The sequence below is a fragment of the Lutjanus erythropterus genome, chromosome 3, assembly GCF_056507025.1.
Source record: "Lutjanus erythropterus isolate fLutEry1 chromosome 3, fLutEry1.hap2, whole genome shotgun sequence".
In the NCBI taxonomy this organism is placed as follows: domain Eukaryota; kingdom Metazoa; phylum Chordata; class Actinopteri; order Lutjaniformes; family Lutjanidae; genus Lutjanus; species Lutjanus erythropterus.
In genome coordinates this window covers 15,171,313-15,189,563 of record NC_139319.1, presented here as the reverse complement: position 1 = coordinate 15,189,563, position 18,251 = coordinate 15,171,313, and the positions used below count along the sequence as shown (strand labels likewise).

At 41.2% G+C, this 18,251-nt stretch overlaps 1 protein-coding gene across 1 annotated transcript in view; it reads left to right on the top strand.

The window, feature by feature from the left end:
* Positions 1 to 8,708: 8,708 nt before the first annotated feature.
* The window catches only part of hhip (hedgehog interacting protein), a 45,870-nt gene continuing 36,327 nt past the window's right edge, over positions 8,709 to 18,251 (top strand). The window contains exons 1-2 of the mRNA XM_084715147.1: positions 8,709 to 9,491; positions 13,812 to 14,004. Of these exons, the coding sequence (XP_084571273.1) occupies positions 9,222 to 9,491; positions 13,812 to 14,004 (463 nt within the window). The 5' untranslated portion in view covers positions 8,709 to 9,221. The remainder of the gene's footprint in view (positions 9,492 to 13,811; positions 14,005 to 18,251) is intronic.

The following is an 18,251-nucleotide window of genomic DNA, read 5'->3' as shown; positions in this document are numbered from 1 at the left end:
CCTTTTTTGTTTGAATGATAAAAGTTCAATATACAGAATGTGACAGTAAAGCAACGCTGCAGGCAAGTCTCCTCAGACAAAATGTTCAAGTTTAGAGTGAGAATTGATGCTTTCCATATCCACCAAGCAGGCAAGAATTTGGGGCATAAACTTACTCGCGTGGTTCTTAAATAGAGGCAGAAATTGCTTAGAGAACGCATTGACTCTGCTTAGATTTTAAACGGTGTCAAAATAATCTCTTAACGAACAAATCAAAACAGAAAAAACTGGCATTAGAACGTCATGCCCTTCGATATCACCTATTCATCTTACCTGTCTGCATTTAAAAGAATAACATGAGTATAGCGAGCACTCGCTGTTCTTCTTTATGCTAAATATTTTCACATGAGCTGATTGGCCCAAAGGCAAGTTGATAGCCAGGAAATGACATTGGTGGGCCCTCATTTATCAAATGCTTTAGACATTTAAAAAAACAAACTTGCAGGTGAGTCTTACAGGTGCACATATGCACACACACACACGCACACGCACACACACACACACACACACACACACACACACACACACATACACACACACACACTAAATTTGTGGGGATGCTAACTAAGATTTTTTTCAGACGAAACAGGTTTGGCTGTCCAATGCAAAAATTCGACAATTTTAATCCTTTTTTTTTTAAATTAAGCTCAGTGCACCGCAATCAGTTCAGCCTACATCATGAATGTGTTGTACTTGCATTTTAATGCCTTTCATTGTTATCTGTGATGTGAAAGCACCAGATTTTCATATAGTCAGAGTAAGTAAACATATACGTTCTCCTATAGTTCAGGAATAAAATCAGCAGGCCTGTGGACCTCCTCTCTCCTGGTGCAGTGCCGCTGCAGCCACCATCCAGCATCACCCACCCTACATGCTCCATTTATAGCTATTTATGGATAATAAAACTTATCTTACTCTTGAAAGAATAACAATCTGAGCCTGTCAGTGGCAAAAACAAACAAGCACTAACAATCAAGGAAGCATTACCTGCCCTGCGCGCCCCACCGCTGTGCTCTGGTGAAGTGGCTGCTGCAGCACATCATCTGCTCCATTCTAATCTCTCTTCTCAGCTTCCATCACAGTTAGTTTTGTGGTTTGTGGTGATTTACAGACTTGGTTTGTAAAGTTTACAGCCTGTCATGCTGTAGCATTTTTCTATGTACAATGATGCAGCAAAGAAAGAAGAGATGAAACTTGTTTATCAACCACACATTTCACCTTCTCTAATCAGTTAACCACCAGCCATGTTGTCATGAAGATTATTGTAAATAAGTGAACCAGCTAATGTAAAATATGATTATGATCCTCCTTATTTCTTCACTTAAATGTTCTCTCTTTGCATTTTTGCATGTTTTATCCTGTAGCTGTAAAGCACACTGACAGGGAAAAAAAAACAAATGCTCAATTACTGATTAAAATTATCAAGGGGGCACTAATACTAGCCCCAACCCTATAACTCTAATGCATTCCCTAGTCCCTAACCCTTATCCTAAAAAGTCTTAACCCCCAAACAGCCCTTTAAACTTGTGAGCTCTTGTATTTTGGTCCTCACAAAGCTGTCGGACCCCACAAGTATAGTGGGCTTATGGTTTTTGGACCCCACGAATATAGTAAAAGTCCACACTCCTCTGTATTTGGATGCCATGAGATGAGAAGAGCACTCAATAGTGCGGGCCTACCTGATGGAGAGCCTGAGAGGCCAAGCAGGAACAGATGGGCTGAGGACGGCGGGGTACTGGGAATGAGGGAGTAAAGGGAGGGAAAGAGGGCAGAGAGCATCGACAGTCAGGGACCACCATCATTGCTGCCCACACCAGACTACACTTACCACGACTAGCCCGCCCGCCCGCCACCATCCCATCCCACCAAATTCATTTGCAGGGCTGTGATTCTCAACTGTAATGAATCTGCAGTTTGCACACATATGTGCAGGGCCTGACACAGTACTACTTTGGGATCTTTTAACCCCTGATGGAAACATTTACAAACAAGTGGCCACAAAGAGTCATCAATCTGCACATTAACCTCTTACTTGCCTTCGGGGATTGTGCTATTCTCTATTATAGGGTTCAGAGAGGACCAAAGACATTGAAACAGGGAGGAAATGGAAATAGTCCCTTTCAAAGCAGGCTACAGAGGCAATTAGCCAAGTACTAACAGCACCGAGCTATGGTCACTTTAGTCCTTCCCTTCCTTTTGCTTTAAGATTAGAGAAGACGTGATCAAACTGAAGTGAGAGATTTGAGACCCCTGAGAATCCTGTAGAATCGCCAGTTTTAAGTGAGTTGAGTTGCTGTGCCGACACATCGGGAAAGGCATCTATCTGAAGCTAATGTCTGATCAGTTTCCCGTATGGAGCAATCCAAGCCGATGCTGCTGCATTTGTCCCCCTGGGGTTATGTTATTGTATTTGTGTGTATTTGTATGCATCAGGCATTGAGTATCGTGCAAACAGTGACAGGACACTTCGTCTTCTCGACTTGTGCAACCCAGTATGTGTCTCGTGCCACCGCGCCAGGGAGCCCTGGGTGGCTTCAGTTACTCATGCCATGTGTATACTTTAGCCAAACAAGGCCTAAAGACACTCCAGGGTGGTACAGAGGAAGGAGGGGCGAGGAAGCTAAAGGCGAGGTAGTGTGGTCCGATGGTTGAAGCCAGTGATTTAGAGGCTGTTGATACCGGGCAGACAGCCCAGGCTCAGTCACTGACTCACAGTAGATGACGCTGCATAAGTCACTACACTTAAAATGTCCTCATGTGTTTAGAAATGTTCAAGTGGAAATCAGGCGCGCTCACACAGCTGGAAATCGCTACTGGATCTGATTTTCTTGTTTCTCTCTCGCTTTTCCCTGAAGCTTTCATAAACAGATGGCAGAGGCTCATTAAGCTGTTGTCAGGACTATTAATGACATTGTGAACACTTTCCGAGCTCTGTACGCCTTAGGGCTTGCTATTGCCAAAGCCGGGCCATTAAAGAAGGTGTGAGAGTAACACAATGCTGCTGTGTGCTGCAAGGTGAGGGATGGAGGCCATGAAAGAAAAGTACACACATGGTTGAATGGCTTTTAGCAGTGGGCTGACATTAATGATTTCATGTTAGCTGTGGAGTTGAGAAAAATGGTATAATGTAACATGATTTCAGTACTGGAAGACTGGAGTGTGGTATACTGTATGCATTGTATGTTCTACAATTTTATGGTTGAGGGGAATACAATACAGTCAATTTAATGTCAGATAAGTACTTGACCCTCGGACTGTCAGAAAATACCTTTCAGATTCTTTTCGATGCAAGTTTACTAAAGGCTTAAGCCAAAATTATACTTTCAGCGTTCACAAGTACATGACGGTCCACTAAACTTGTCTGTGGTTTGTCCATGAGGCCACTATGTTACAACAAGCTACGGAATATGGTCTGTGCATGTGTGGAATATATCAAGTGGACTAATAATGTAAATAAAACTACTGTCCACAGCTGTCTGTGTACACGTCTGTTTGGGCGAAAAATAGTCATTGAAGGTACTGTATGTAAAATTTAAAGGGATTAAAGGCATCTGTGGGGCTTTTCCACCAGCACTTTTGGCTGTGCCGAATCAAACTGTGCTGTGCTGACTTGCATTTCGATTATCACTTTTATTGCTCCAAGCCGTGCCGAGTTGCAGCCGAGTTGGACCTACTCTGGAGTGGCGCCAACCCGGGATGACCCCTTTCTCCCCTTCAAATAAGCGAGTGTTGTGATACTCACCTCACGTCTGTGCAGGAAGACAAAGAGAAAACTGTTTCTAAAAGTGTCTGTGACTGTGTGTTCTGTGGTTTGAACTTAAATATCTCTCCTGAGCCACTGATTTTACGTTCAGGAATATGCTGTACTTTACTGTCATGTTCGCTTTCAGCCATACAGGAGTCGTGTCAAGTGACCGCTGATGAAAACTAAAAGTTTTGTGGTTTCGCTTTTATTGCAAAGAATTTATAGGAAGTTCAGTGTTTATTCGCCATTTTTAAGCCATTCAACTCTAGCTAAGCTGAAACATCCTCAGTAAAAGACACACGTTTAAGCGAGCAGCTCTGTTGTAATGGAAATGCAAATCCATTCAGTGCTGGGCTGACGTGCCGAGTCACACCAAGTCAAACCAAGCCAGCACATGTGTATGGAAAAGGGACACTAGAGCCAGTGTTTGGTTTATCTGTCTGGGCTATTGTAGAAACATGATGGTGCAACATTGCGGATTCCATACAAGAGGACTCTGCAGATGTTAATGGCTCAATCTTACCAAAAGAAAACATGATTCTTATTTTCAGGTGATTATACACTAATGAAAACATACTTAAGAATATTATAATCACTCTCTGCCATATTGTGCCTATAGATCCCCATAAATCTTATACAGTGGTACTTTTAGCTAAATGCTAAGATCAGCATGCAAATATTCTCAAATGACAAGGCTAACATGCTAATGTTAAGTAGGTATGATATCTACCATGTTCACCATCTTAGCTTAGACCATCAGCATGCTGTCATTTGCTTGTTAGTGCTAAATGCAGATAACAATGTCATTAGTTTTGATAGGATATTAGTCATAAAGCAAGGAATTAGAAACAAATTTGACCTCATAATGGCACTGGATGAAAAGTCAGGGAATAAATCAATGACTTGTAATCAAGCGATTACAACTAATTTCGAGTGGAGTATCACTGTGGAAAAAAAATTATATGCACCTCGTGGTGGAAAGCTGTGGAGATCACCAAAGTCGTTCAGATTTATCCTCTGAGGATGATGGATGCTTGTATCAAATTTGATGTCAAGTCAAGAAGGACGCCTCCAGAAGAACCTTTGTTGTGCTATTTTTTCGCTCTTGCACTGTATTTTGTGCATAAACATCATAGCAACATGTCCACAGATAGAAGGTGGGCAATCCTCTGTGTCTGAATAATTTAATGCGACACAAAGGACAGAAGTGATAATAAAAAGTTTATTACTACAGCTTTCATATGCACAGTCCAAGATCCAGCAATCTTGGATTTTGAGGTTGGTTTTGGTGAGGTTCTTCCGACTTTCCAGGTAAGAAATCCAATGTCAGGGGGCATTCCAGTTGAGACTTCTGACTGGGAACTCGGAAACTCCCAGTTCAAATAGAGCACACTGTAACAGACAAGACATTACAATCCAAAGAGCCTAAAAAGAACCTTTTAAAATAGAATCGTCACAGAAAGAGGCTGAATTTCTGATTAAAACATTTAAAAATCATAGCACCATGACAAAAATATAAACTAATGCCAATCTTTACACTTATCTGGAAAAGATAATCTGTTCTGCTCATATTCATAGATTATTGTGTCTAAAAATCTGCCTTTACTTGGAGCTCCACAGATGAACTGTACTGGACCTGCAGCTAAGTGTTGGCCACCTCTAACAACACCCGGAGACAACTTTACGTGGACTTATGAACTGTGAGGTGTGAGGTAGTGGTTTTGCCAGCTCCGAATGGAAAAATTGAAAAAGCACAAATGGAGTTCTGTCATCAGTCCTGTTGTGTATGCTCATGATTACTATGCTGACTTATGAAGCAAACAATGCAGGAACAGAATGGACAGCGAGAACAGAGTAAACTTTCAACATCTACTCAGTACGGGAAACAGTGGAGGCGGCAATGAGAGCTTGCAGAGCTCCAGACTCATGTTGTTGATCCTTATGTGGTCACACGCAAACCTAACCATCATCCTCTGGGATATCCTTTCAGAGGGTCAGACGCTGAGTGCACGAGAAATCCCCAACTGACCCTGCAGAAATAAAAGGGTGAAGCAGGTGGTATCTTTTCACGGAATTAACACATTAATATTTTATTTATATCAATATCATGTGATCCTAATTAAAGCAAAGTGTGCTTCATGTCCACACCTGACATGTGATGCAATAAATGTAATAAAACCAGATGACTTTTGAACAACGTGAAGAACAAGTGTTGCAAGAGAAGACACTTTATATGGCTTTTTGCATATTTCTTTGTGTGTGTGTGTGTGTGTGTGTGCGTGCGCTCTGAGCCTGTGCCTCACTAGGACTGTGTCAGTTTAGAACTGTGGTCTGTCGAACTGTGATTCTCTCTAATGGTCTATCTCTCCCAGCAGATGTACTCGTCTCTGCTCCACAGCTGCATCCCACATGTTTTCACGCTGTTCGACAATGCAGTTATATTCTTTTTCTCTGCAAGGAGCTCTAGTGTTGGTGGTGGTGGTGGCAGATTCCTTCTCTGCATATGGTCTTGTTCCTTCCCTCCTTTACATCCAGAATACTGCAGTAGCACTTTGGCTATACTTGGCCCTGAAATGTCTCCAGTTGGGTAACGTAAAGAATGTAGAGGGTGGGGGGTCAGATCTGGCATGGTCTGCCACGGCTTCATAGAGCACACAGTCATTTCCATAATTGCCCCACAATCAAACCAACCCCTCCTGGATTCCTCCCGCTCCAGATTCCTGTAGATAAGCTGAGCTGGGGCTCTGGTGAGTGCCGGAGACCCCCAAGTAAGAACAGGTGCCGCTAATGTAACTGATTTCAGATTCTGAGTGTATCCAAAAGAAGGGGGCATGTTGTTTCTCCTGTAATTGCCGTGGTTGGACATTCCCTTTGGGATCGCTATCATGAGATTTTTCTGAAGAGGGGAATGAAAGAGGATTTGTCCCACATTTGGTTCAGCAGGCTATTATCAGGAGCCAAATTAAGATGCCTTACAGTATTGTACAACTGTAGGGCCACAAATTGCTGGGCATCAGGTCATAGTGATTGATTTCACATTGCAGCCAATTTTTCACTGCCTAACACATGTAATTCTTCACTCTGTGGCTACAAGAATAAACCTTTTAGACCATATTTAGAAACAAAGTCAAACATCCATGACACCGTTTATGATGTAACATAATATTCTCCATTTTCATAATGGCAGTGTCTTGCAGAAATCTCCATGCTCCTCTCATAAACTCAGTTATTCAAGTACAGAAAAAACAACATGGATCATTTTCTAAATATTTGAAGACTTGGCTCATGTACATGGCCATGAAGTAACTCAAGCATATGGATAGCTGTGAAAATTATATTCAAATTCTCTATATATGAAAAAGCACAATATAAAAACACTTGATTACATGATTAAAAACCACTGGATTACCAGTACAAATCTTATACAAATAAACATGCAAAAATATTATCAGAAAAATGTCTGTAAAGCTTCAGAAGTAAAAGACCTCAAGATGCAAACGAATGGCTAACTGTAACAGTTTACATTATATTATTATACATGATATAATTGTATTATTATTGATGCAAGATTACATTAAGATACAAATTTGATCAACTTCATATACTAACACTAGAGCCTACTGAATTTTTGGAGCTGATACTGATACTGTTATTAGGGAATTTTAAAAATTCCAATATCGATGCATCAGCCAATATTCCTTATTAGCACCCAACCAATACTGGATTTTTGATATACTGGTCGATAGTTTTGATGCAGAATATGTAATATACACCTTTCCTTTTCTTTTTTTTCCCGCATTAATTCCTCAAAAGTGGTTTAACTTGAAAGATATGCAATGGAGGCAGGATTTACAATTTAACAATGAACTTTATTGTTCAAAATTACATCAGGGAACAGAAACAGTAAACAGTAAAAGTAAAAAAAACACAGCACAGAGAATGGTAACTATAAAGCTAACAAATAAAAATAATCTGCATTAAGTCCTGTTATTTATTTATTTATGCCAATATATGCCAATAATACCAATATAGACCAATACAGCAGCATTAGGCTAATATCAGGCTATTATATTCGTCGACCAATATATCAGTCAGTCAGTGTGTATACATATATGTACACACATACATACATATATGTGTGTGTGTACTTTAATCAAGAAAAGACAGCACATATCAGACGACTATGCCAATATATAATGATATAGCTGTAATGGGTCAATATCGGGTCCTCATTAACACTAATACACTAAAAAAAGGCTTCATATTTTATAAAATGACCATATATTTTTATGTAAAATCAAAATCTGCAGAGTAACTATAGCTGTCACAAGATGTAGTATAAAAGTATAAAGTGAAATACTCAGTAGTGCAGAACAAGTATCTTAGGATTCAATAGTTTGGGGGTAAATGTACTTAGTTACTTATATTCCACCACTGAATATGAAAGACATTTTCAGCTGTCATAAAGAAAATTAAAAAAAAAACTAAGAATGAGTTTACATGACTTATGAATTGAAGTTATTTGTCTGCAGGAGCAAAGACGACAAAGAAGGACATCTTTATCTCTATCTCTATATTTATCTCTATTCGGTATGTATAGTATACAGAATTGGCAGGGAAATTATTTTAATTTTCTTCCCTGGACTGTTACCAGTTACCAATCAAAGAATAAGTGGTTATATTTTGTTTACATCGTACATTTAAGCCTGAAGTAGACTTGAGAGATAATCTTCTTCAGTTTTTCGGTGGATTGAGCCCAGCAGTGAGTGTCCCACCGCCTCCGCTCTCCGCGCTCCGCTCTACCAGGTAAACTGTTTACCTCGACGTGGACGCGACTGTGGCCACACGCGCGCCCCCGCGAAGTCATACGTCACCGTGCTCGCTCCTCTTCTCGCGCGCTGGTTAAAAAGAAGGAGGAAAGAGCACGGGAAAACATGTGAGCGGTCTGAGGACTTTAGTCAGAGACAACTTTTATGTCTTATATGTTTTATTTTTGACCCCGTGCATGCACAAACCGCCGTGCTGTGCTGAAAAGGAATTACATCTAAAGGAACGTCACGGCTCTTTTTGCAGTTCACGGTGTTTTGGGGTTTTTGTTTTTGGGTGTTCATCAGGATAAATTGTGTTATTGTTTTGCTTTAATTTTATTTTTTTTTATTTCTGAGTTGCAGTATATAAGCAGAAGCAACAATAATTTATTTTAACTCCTTTCTTCATAGCAGTGAATCAAATGTAGGACACCTGCTTTGGCAAACAACATATTTGTAATTTTTTGTAGTAATTGGCTTCTGCTGCTTGAAGAAACATAGTCTAAATAAAACTGTGTATATAAGAGTGCAGGTTAACCCCACTATTTTGAGAAAGGGGGTATATCTTGTGTTTTTCGTTTTATTTTCATATTTTTATTTTTGTTAATTTTATTTTATTTTTTTAAACTATGAAGCATTTGCAATTTGTGCTCGTCCTGGCCATCGCGGTCTACGTGTGGGAATGTGGAGACGCAAAATTCGGCGAGAGGGGAGAAATTAGCCCCAGGAGGAGAAGATGTTACGACGGAAGCTTGCCCAAGCGGCTGAAGAAAAGGGAGCGAAAAGTGTTGCTTGACGGCAGCAGCAGCGGAGAAGTTTGCCACAGGTTGTATCCCCGTGTGTCCTGCTGTCCCACCAGGAAAGCCGCCTATCAGATCCTGCACCGCAGGGATGCCAGGGTAGGTTAATGTCCAGCCACCACGTTGCATTTTCTTCAAATTAAGGGACTGGGTTTACTGCTTAAACGCCCCGGGAGGTGCATTTACAGCCTTTGTGTATTGTCATTCTGCTTCTTACTGCTGACAGCTGAATTTTGGGATGGTCACGGGAAATTGCCCTGGGCTATGCTGCCTGTGAATGTCCCGGTGAAAACAAAATCTTATTTTAACATTTCTACAGGGACATATGATGTATCTGTGGCACTTTATGGTAGGTGTGTTTTTTCTTACTGCTACCTCAAGGTTAGACTTGCAGAATCCTAATTTGTGATCGCCATCGTATGTCTGTACTATTATGCTGTCATGGTTTATGTTTTAGTCTCTTACGTCTTTTCATGGCAACTTACTGTGCTCGTGTAGGATCTGTCTATCGCTTGTGTAAACGTTTTAACCGTTTTTTTTTAGCTTACCTGGTCCGAAACTGAATAAATTTGCAGGTTTCGACGACGCGTTTTCATTTTGTTCGCCAGGTGTCTTGCTTTACACTCTAATTCAGCTGTCCAATGCGCTTCAGCGTTACCATGGTAATCACTCGCCGATTTACGTTACTTCTCGCCACAGTCTGCTACAACTGTACAACTGTCAAGAGAACCGGGTACTAGCTTAACTGTTGAACCGTTTACCCGTAAAGGTAGGAGCTCGGCTGTACCTTTTTTTTTTGTCAACCGTCGACCTTTTTAAACGCACCTGGGGGCTCATAGCGAACTGTTTTCTCACCGTCTGTTTTAACAGCCGTCCGTTTACAGCGGTGTTTCGGCGTTAACGTACGGGGAGTCCTTCGCCTAGTTTATTAACGTTCCAAGTTAAGTTTAATTCCGTTCCACAAAATGTATCCGGCTCGCGCTTTGACGTGACATTATAAACCGGTGAAGACATCGACCGAAGTGTTAAAATGCGTGATAAGTATCATGTAAGGTAGGGCTTTAAACCTCTACTCAGCTTCCCTTGGTTGGAAATAGGCAGAAAAAAGCGACTGTATGCGCCAAACTTGTCGCGGATTCTGTTGGATCCTCACCGGGCCATTTTCATGTAAACCACCCCTCGAATCATTCAGTGGCTGGGTGGTATCTTACTTTGTGTTGCGACAAAAAGCCATATTGCATCATTTAATTTGCTCAAGTCATGCAAATAAGAGGGGGGGAAACTGAATAGGACGAACTCGACTTCTCCTCCTCCCCACTACACTGCCCACACACGGAGCCCTTTCTGATTATGGCAAAAGAATAACAACAACACCATTGTGTTTGTTGGTTTCACTAATGGGAGAAGCTGGAGAACATCACTCTCCCCCAGTCATCAGCCCTGTCCAAGTGTTAATGCCTTTGAGAGGGTGTGTGTCCTTCACCATATCCCCCTGCCAACCAACTTATACCTATTCCCCTGAGGACAAGTGTTTTGTTTAAGGTTAGTGTTGCCTACATCAGTGCTTTCTCAGTCTTTTTGACCATATGAGGTTTGCAGAGCGTCACTGATTTTTTTGCAACCGCATTTGAGACAAGTTATTTTTTCCAAGTGTAGCACTGTATATTAATATGTTTGTTCCGGCAATTTCACTGGCACAAGCCATTATGCAGATGCTATCATAGAAAGACGTAATCCTGTAACAGCTGTTCTCCCAAATGAAGCTATGCATTGCATCTTGGTGGGATGCCAGCTTTAGAGAATGTAATGTAAACATCTGAAATAGCCTAGGGATACATTGACGCCAATTTTATTTTCTTACGCTGTTATGGCTCCATGTTTGTTTGATTATGGCTCTGTTCTTGACCTGGTTTTAGCGTGCCCTCACCAAAAGTGCAACAGCTGAGCCTCATTGCCATTTTCTCCCTGCTTTTGAGGAACATACTCACTCACTGGGATTCAGCAAAAGACAACAAACAAAGGTCCACTTGTTCTGGTCTGGATGATGGCAACATTGGAGCCCATCCCAGCAACATATGGACACAGGGCATGGCTGAGAGCACACAAATGCTACTCTCCGTGGACCTTGTGCCAGCCCATGGCACACAGAATCAATGGGCAATTTAGAGCAGGAGGGCAGGCATGCCCACAACACTACATGGCATGAGTGAACAGGGCACGGAGACAGAGGAGCACACCACGCATACAGGGTCATAGCCAGTCTGGAGCTCCCTTTTTGGGGAAAACGTCAATTAGACAATTAGATAAACTATAGAACAAAAATGGGATTCACATCAGAATGAGACTATGGAGCCTCAAACAGGCTAGAATTTATTTTACCTCTTCAGTTCGTCTGTTTACTACGTTTTGTGATGAGAGATTTACTTTATATGTTAGTATATGTTTCAGGTAGACCCTCAAGTTTTTTGCCAGAGGTTCTGCCACCTGTTGGGTAAACACAGCTCTGAATAACTTCACACAAACTCTTTCCCTCAGTTGCGGCTTGTTCTGCAGTCAGAGCGAAGTGTAAGGCATCCATATGTTGGCCTTAGGTCTTCTGGTCTAATTGACTTCGACAGACTGCTAATTTGTTGATACCAGAGTGGGAATGATGTGCCTGTCTATCTCTAAATTGGTGTTTACACATGGACCTCACACAGAGCAAAGCACTACCAGCCTGCCTGGCTGCCTGGCTGCCCAAGCAGTGCGGCTCTTGACCTAAAACAGATTACATTGTGTTTTATTACAGCTAATTTGTTATGTAAATAATCCTGCTAATTTCTTTTGGATTAACTCTTTGTGTACTTTTGCGTAATGACCCCAAGTCAGGCTTTGAGGCTCTTATTTGGCTTCATTCATTTCATGCCCCCGAGATCTGTCAGACATGGGAATTGTAATTTGACTTTTAACTGTTTATGAACCTGGGTAAGTAGGCAGTGAATGAGATGATTTCTCTGTTTATTTCTCCAAACAGACAGGGTGTTCCAACCTCAATGTTTAACAAATTGGTATCAAAGGCTATAGAGAAATGTGAAAACACTGGTGCAATTGCAGGGCTTTGTTAGAATTCAGTTTGTGTACATGAGATTGGAAAAACTCTTAGCAGAAATGTTGCAGTGGGAAAAGGAAAGAGGAAAGAGGCTATACCACCATCACCAGTGAAAATTTGTGTCTTAGCAGTGTGAATGGTGTGAACTATCATGCAGATCGTGGCAGAGATGCTGCAGACTTTCACACTATGCAAGTGTCTGTCTCCCTCCCTCCCTCCCTCCTCATTCTTCATTCTACAGATGATGCTATGAAAAAAGGGAAGTTGCTGTGTGAACAAATTGTTCAGCAGAATACCAACTTTAACAATAACTATTCAAACTAACCACACGTCATATCTGCACAATCATGTATAATATAAACAGACTTTATGATGACATTAAACATATGATGTGGTATGTGAAGTAAAGGGTTTATGACATCTAGTGTTGCTTCATACCTTGTTGCCAGTCTGTAAATGTGTCATATGGAAGAAAGATGTTGTTAACATACAGTTGTAACTGAAGAGCATTTGTGTTAAGTGAACGTCACTGACTTTCTGTGTGGTAACTGGGGTGAGATTGGCTAATTTAGGGCTGTTAAATGAAAGGTCTGGCGAGGGCTGTAAAGCACTTATGTGTCTCTGTCTTTTACTGCAGAAATGGTCTAAACATTTAATCAAAAACATTTTCATTTTTTTCCAGTTTGCACATTAGATGGGCTGATGTATATACATTTAACAAAGTTAGAGAACATAAGTTAGGCAAAAACTTTTAAGGGCTAATATTTGCCTTAAGAAGTTATTTGGACTCACTGGGGTCATTTTGAAACAAATCGTTTAGTATAGTTATAGTATAGTGTCCTTTGTGTTAATGAATATTTGAAAATGTACAATCTAAACGTGCCCTTCAATATGGCGCAATGTTTATAATGTTACTGGGTTTTGGCAGGTCCTTAAAAAGTCTTAAGTATGATTTAACATTAATCTTACGTTCATAAAGTTGGATTTAACTTCAGTTTTGCTTTTAAGAGTATTTTGGGGACAAAAATTGCATCGACCATGCTGTAACAACTACAAAACAAAACCGACATTGAATCAATGAACACTTGTTTAAACTGTGCATGTGCTTTTTTTGCCATTATGGACATGAAATAGGTTTAAACTACATGCACAATGGTCTTAAAAAGTCTTACATTGAATTTGTTGAAACCTACAGTGACCCTGTGTTATATCACCAAAATGTCCAGGTAGTTCTAAACTACATGGTGGCTTGCATGTGTGATGTGAAGTAAGAAGTAAAAGTTAACATCCCACCATTTTAATCACTGGTCTTTGATGCGTGTGGTCTCCAGATTTTCTCCACCAACAACACAGAATGTGGACGTCTCCTGGAGGAGATCAAGTGTGCTCGCTGCTCCCCCAATGCCCAGGTGTTGTTCCACTCCTTGGACATGGATAAGATGCCACACAGGGAGCCAGACCTGCCGCGGCTCTGCCAGGACTTCTGCCGCGAGTTCTACTACACCTGCAGGGGGCACATACCAGGTAATTACACAGATAACAATGACCATGAATGAGCCTTGAATTATAGCCCCTGTGTGGTTTCCTGGTGATGCGCAAGCAAACATATACACATGAAGAGAGTAAGTGCAAATAGGCATACGTTGTACTTGCACATTTCAGTGTCTCGTACATTTGAGATGAAACTGACATGTGTGATTGTGATGAATTAAAATTCACAGCAGACCTCATTTCTCATTGAGACTCAGCTGCACATGTAGAACTGGCAGATTTTTGGACTTATGCAAGAAGTGGTGCGTCAGTAGTCTGGTCTGTGAATATTTATTTATCCAGCTCTTACCTCATCTGACCTCACCTCCATTTGTTGCTGAGCTCGTCTCAAACGTTTGCTTCCTTGCTGCCTCGCTCCTTGCTTTACTGTTGCACTTAAATGCATCAGTAAAATTGCTCTTCTAACACTGTATACACACTATACAGACACAACACCGGTGTGCTGATTAGTCTGTAGACTGATATAGCACATTTGGTCAAGCAAATAGCAGAGTTGTATTTGTGCTTTTTATTACAAACTATTTAGTCTAGCTGTGTTTATGGCACCATGTGCAAAAAGTTCTTTCTACAGTCTGTTAGGTTTATTTGAATCATGTCAGTTTATTTTGATCAGCACAAATTTGCAAAAATTCCCTTTTTTGAAGACCTTGAGTGTCGTAATAATAGACAGATTTGAGAAATTTCCTGACAAGTGAATGCAAAATATTTGATTTGCAAAGGTGGACATGAAAACAGATATCTCACACGCACTGAGAGAAGCCAGTCCAGCCTGACTGGTGTACTAGAAAACTGGACTGGAGCAAAATGAACTATTTTATGACCTGTTCCTGGATACTGCTTACCAGACTCAACTCCTGGGGTTGATTCTGTATTCAGAATGCATATTAAGAACCCTCGCTGTGGTCTAGACATGACTGCCCGGCACCTTGCCTTCCTCAGACATAAACTGTCACTTAAAAACCTGTTTCATGCTCTGCCACCACTATGTTTTCATTTGTGTAATACGTTCACATGAATATAAACTTAGTTGAAGTGCTGCTTTACTTGCCCCTGTCATCTCTGACCATGAGCTCTACTACGAGATGGCAGAATCCACAGAACAGGGAGAACAACTCATTGATGCAACAGCGTTTCTTGTGGATACAGCACTGCTAAATGATAGGAACCCTTCTGCTCCCTGAAAGCATTTGGTTCTCAGAAGAATTTCCTTTGAAGGGATGCAAGATCACAGGTACCTGTGCCTTCAGAGTGCATACCAAACATGATCAAACACTTTTTGACTGTCTCTTCTCCTCCAGCCAAGTCTTCTTCCAATCTCTGTCGCCACAAACTGATTAGATCTGCTGTGATTTGCAAACAGAGAACAGTTTCAAACACACTTGTCTGCAACCCACCCACATGGTATGCTGCAGCTGAAGTCGAATATCAAACACATACATTCCATCCGAGTCCATCCGAGTCTGCATCTAATGGCCTGCTGGCGTATCTTGTACAACACTTGAACTACAATTGAGGTTGGTGAGTGGGGCTCTGCGGCGCACAGAGAGGGGAGGGAAGAAGAGGATGACTTGTCTAGAGCTACATTACTCGCTCGTGAGCTGACAGACATATGGGCTCAGAGAGTCAAACCAAAAAAGCTCAAGAACGGAATCCAGTGAAGAATCCCCCCCTCCCTATGTTCACCGTCTCCTCGTGCTGCTCACCACCCCCCCACACACACACCCCCAGCCCTCCACAGATCAGCATATGTGGTGACGAATGACACATTTATTTTTCTACAAAGGTTGTGTGTATGTAAAACTGCTGAAGTGCATCAAGATGTCAAGTACTTTGGGTGGGCCACCCAGGTTGCCTTGGAAGATAACCAGATGGAAGTATAACTTTAGCGCTGGGGAGCCGGGAATATGGACAGAGTTCTGTCTCTCTCTCTTTCTCTCCCTCTGTCTTTATCCTCTTCTTTGCTCTGTCTGTTTCTCGCTTGTCTTTTTTCTTTTACATGCACTTTCTCTTCTCTTTTACTTGGTTTCTAATACCTACTAAATACAAAAAGATTAATTAGATCAAATCCTTTTGCAGAGAGAAATCTCTTCCAAAAGGTTATATGCATTGCTTGCATGACTGGCAACGTCGTTTACCATTCTTAAATATTGAATATAAACATTTTCCAAATTGTGGCTCTGAATTGTATCATGTGAGTCAGTAACAGTTAATTTAAGCACATAACAATCAATATGATATTGTCCTTAAAGAGACAGTTCACCCCATAATTAAAAATATATATTTTACCTCTGGCCTATAGTACTATGTATCGATCTAGATTATTTTGGTGTGTAATATGAGTTCTGATTCCAACTCAGTGTTTCTATTACTGGATTTGCAGCTTTTGACACGGTAGATCATTGTATGTTCCTAGACCAGCTGAGAAATCAATTTGTTCTCTCTTACCTAACATAGTTTCGTATGGTCATATTTTGATTGGTTGAAGTTTTACATGCATGAAATAACATAATGGGTTTCCTTTAGTACTACTACATCTAGATTTTCTGTTGTGAAATTTTGAGTACCTCAGGGTTCTGTTTTCTTCCCTCTGCTTTTCTCTCTTTATATTTCACCACTAGGCCAAATTATACGGAGTAAGGGAATTAATTTCCTCAGATACATTGATGATACTCAGCTGTGTGTGCTTGTAAAAGTAGGATCATATCCAGATTTTCAAGCCACGAGTTTTCTAAAATGAGAGTTTTTCAAATGTATTTTTGGCGCTTTGAGCGCCACAAGCCAAGTGCCATCTCATTCCATTATATTGTCAATAGCCAATATCTCCAAAACTCTGCATCTCATACCAAAGCTATCTAAATGGATAAAGAGCACTAAAAGCCAGAGGAAAAATATACAATTTTGATTTTGGGGTCAACTTTCCTTTTACCTTTTGCTAATTCAAAATCGTTGACCAAAGGTATTAAAATGAAACAGTAGCCTTTACAGCATCCATAACTGTCGTCCTTCTCCCATGAAATTTCCTACCAGCCCTTGATTAGGCCATGTACTTAGCCCCCATTTCTCCATAAAGACATTTACTGCCTTGACTCTCACTTCTGCCTGGAGGCCTCCCACCTTCCCCTTCACTCCTCTCATATCTTCCTCCCCTCTTCACTCATCCCCCCACCCTGCACCCGAGGTCCCCAACCAGCATGGTTAAGATAACTGCAGACACAAGTGGGTGGGTGGTATGGCCAGAGCTGTGTGTGTGTGTGTGTGTGTGTATGTGTATGTGTGTGTGTGTGTCTGTGTGTGTTTCTGTGTGTTTGATCTTCATGTTGTGTTTAGATGTTTGAGGGGATATCCTATCACCTCCAGTATTTGGTGCGGTCAGCGCTTGTGGTTGGTGTGTGGCAGGAGAGGGAGATGAAAGGAGGGACAGGGAGAGTCCTGTTTGTGTTTTTATCACTGGTGTATTTGCTCTCCTCTGTCCTCTGAGGGATTGACTAAAGGAAACAATATTGGCAAGATTGTTTTTAGGTCGCAAAGGGCCTCTGAGACCCACTGCACACTGTGCTTTTTGCCGGGAATAATGTTGTGACGGCTCAGGCTGGAGGCGTAGCTGTGTGTGACTGCATGTTTATGCAGATCACTTTTTGCTCTGGCACTGAATCATTTTAGGTAAACCAGGAGACCAAAGAAAAATAAGTGATGTGGTTGTAGTTTTACTTTGAATTCACATACTAAAGTAGTAGAATGCAATCAGTAACTCAAGCCAAGTCAGTTTTATCTATATGGCCCAATATTGCAAATCATTAATCTGCCTCTTCACAATCTGTACAGCATAAACACTCTCAATTCTTAGACCCTTGATTTGGATAAGGAAAAACTCCCCCAAAAACCCTAACAGGGAGCGTCCTTCTTTCAGGAATGAAGACAGTACAATGCCATGTGTGCAGAATAGCCCAATATAGTAAAATTACAGTAGGATTACAAAATTATTGATCGATTTAAATATATTTGAAGAATATGGATCTGGGAGGTTTTCACACAACTTCCAGGTGCTGCCAGACAAGTGAACCTAAAAACCTTGTCTCCACTGTGGAGATCTGGAAGAGGACAGGTTACCCAGACACACAAGAGACAAATTCAAGCACCACACAGATAAGAGAAAGGGAGAGGGAGACAAAGACATCATGCACACGAGGAAGACAGATGCAAGAGGGGATTCTGAATCTATT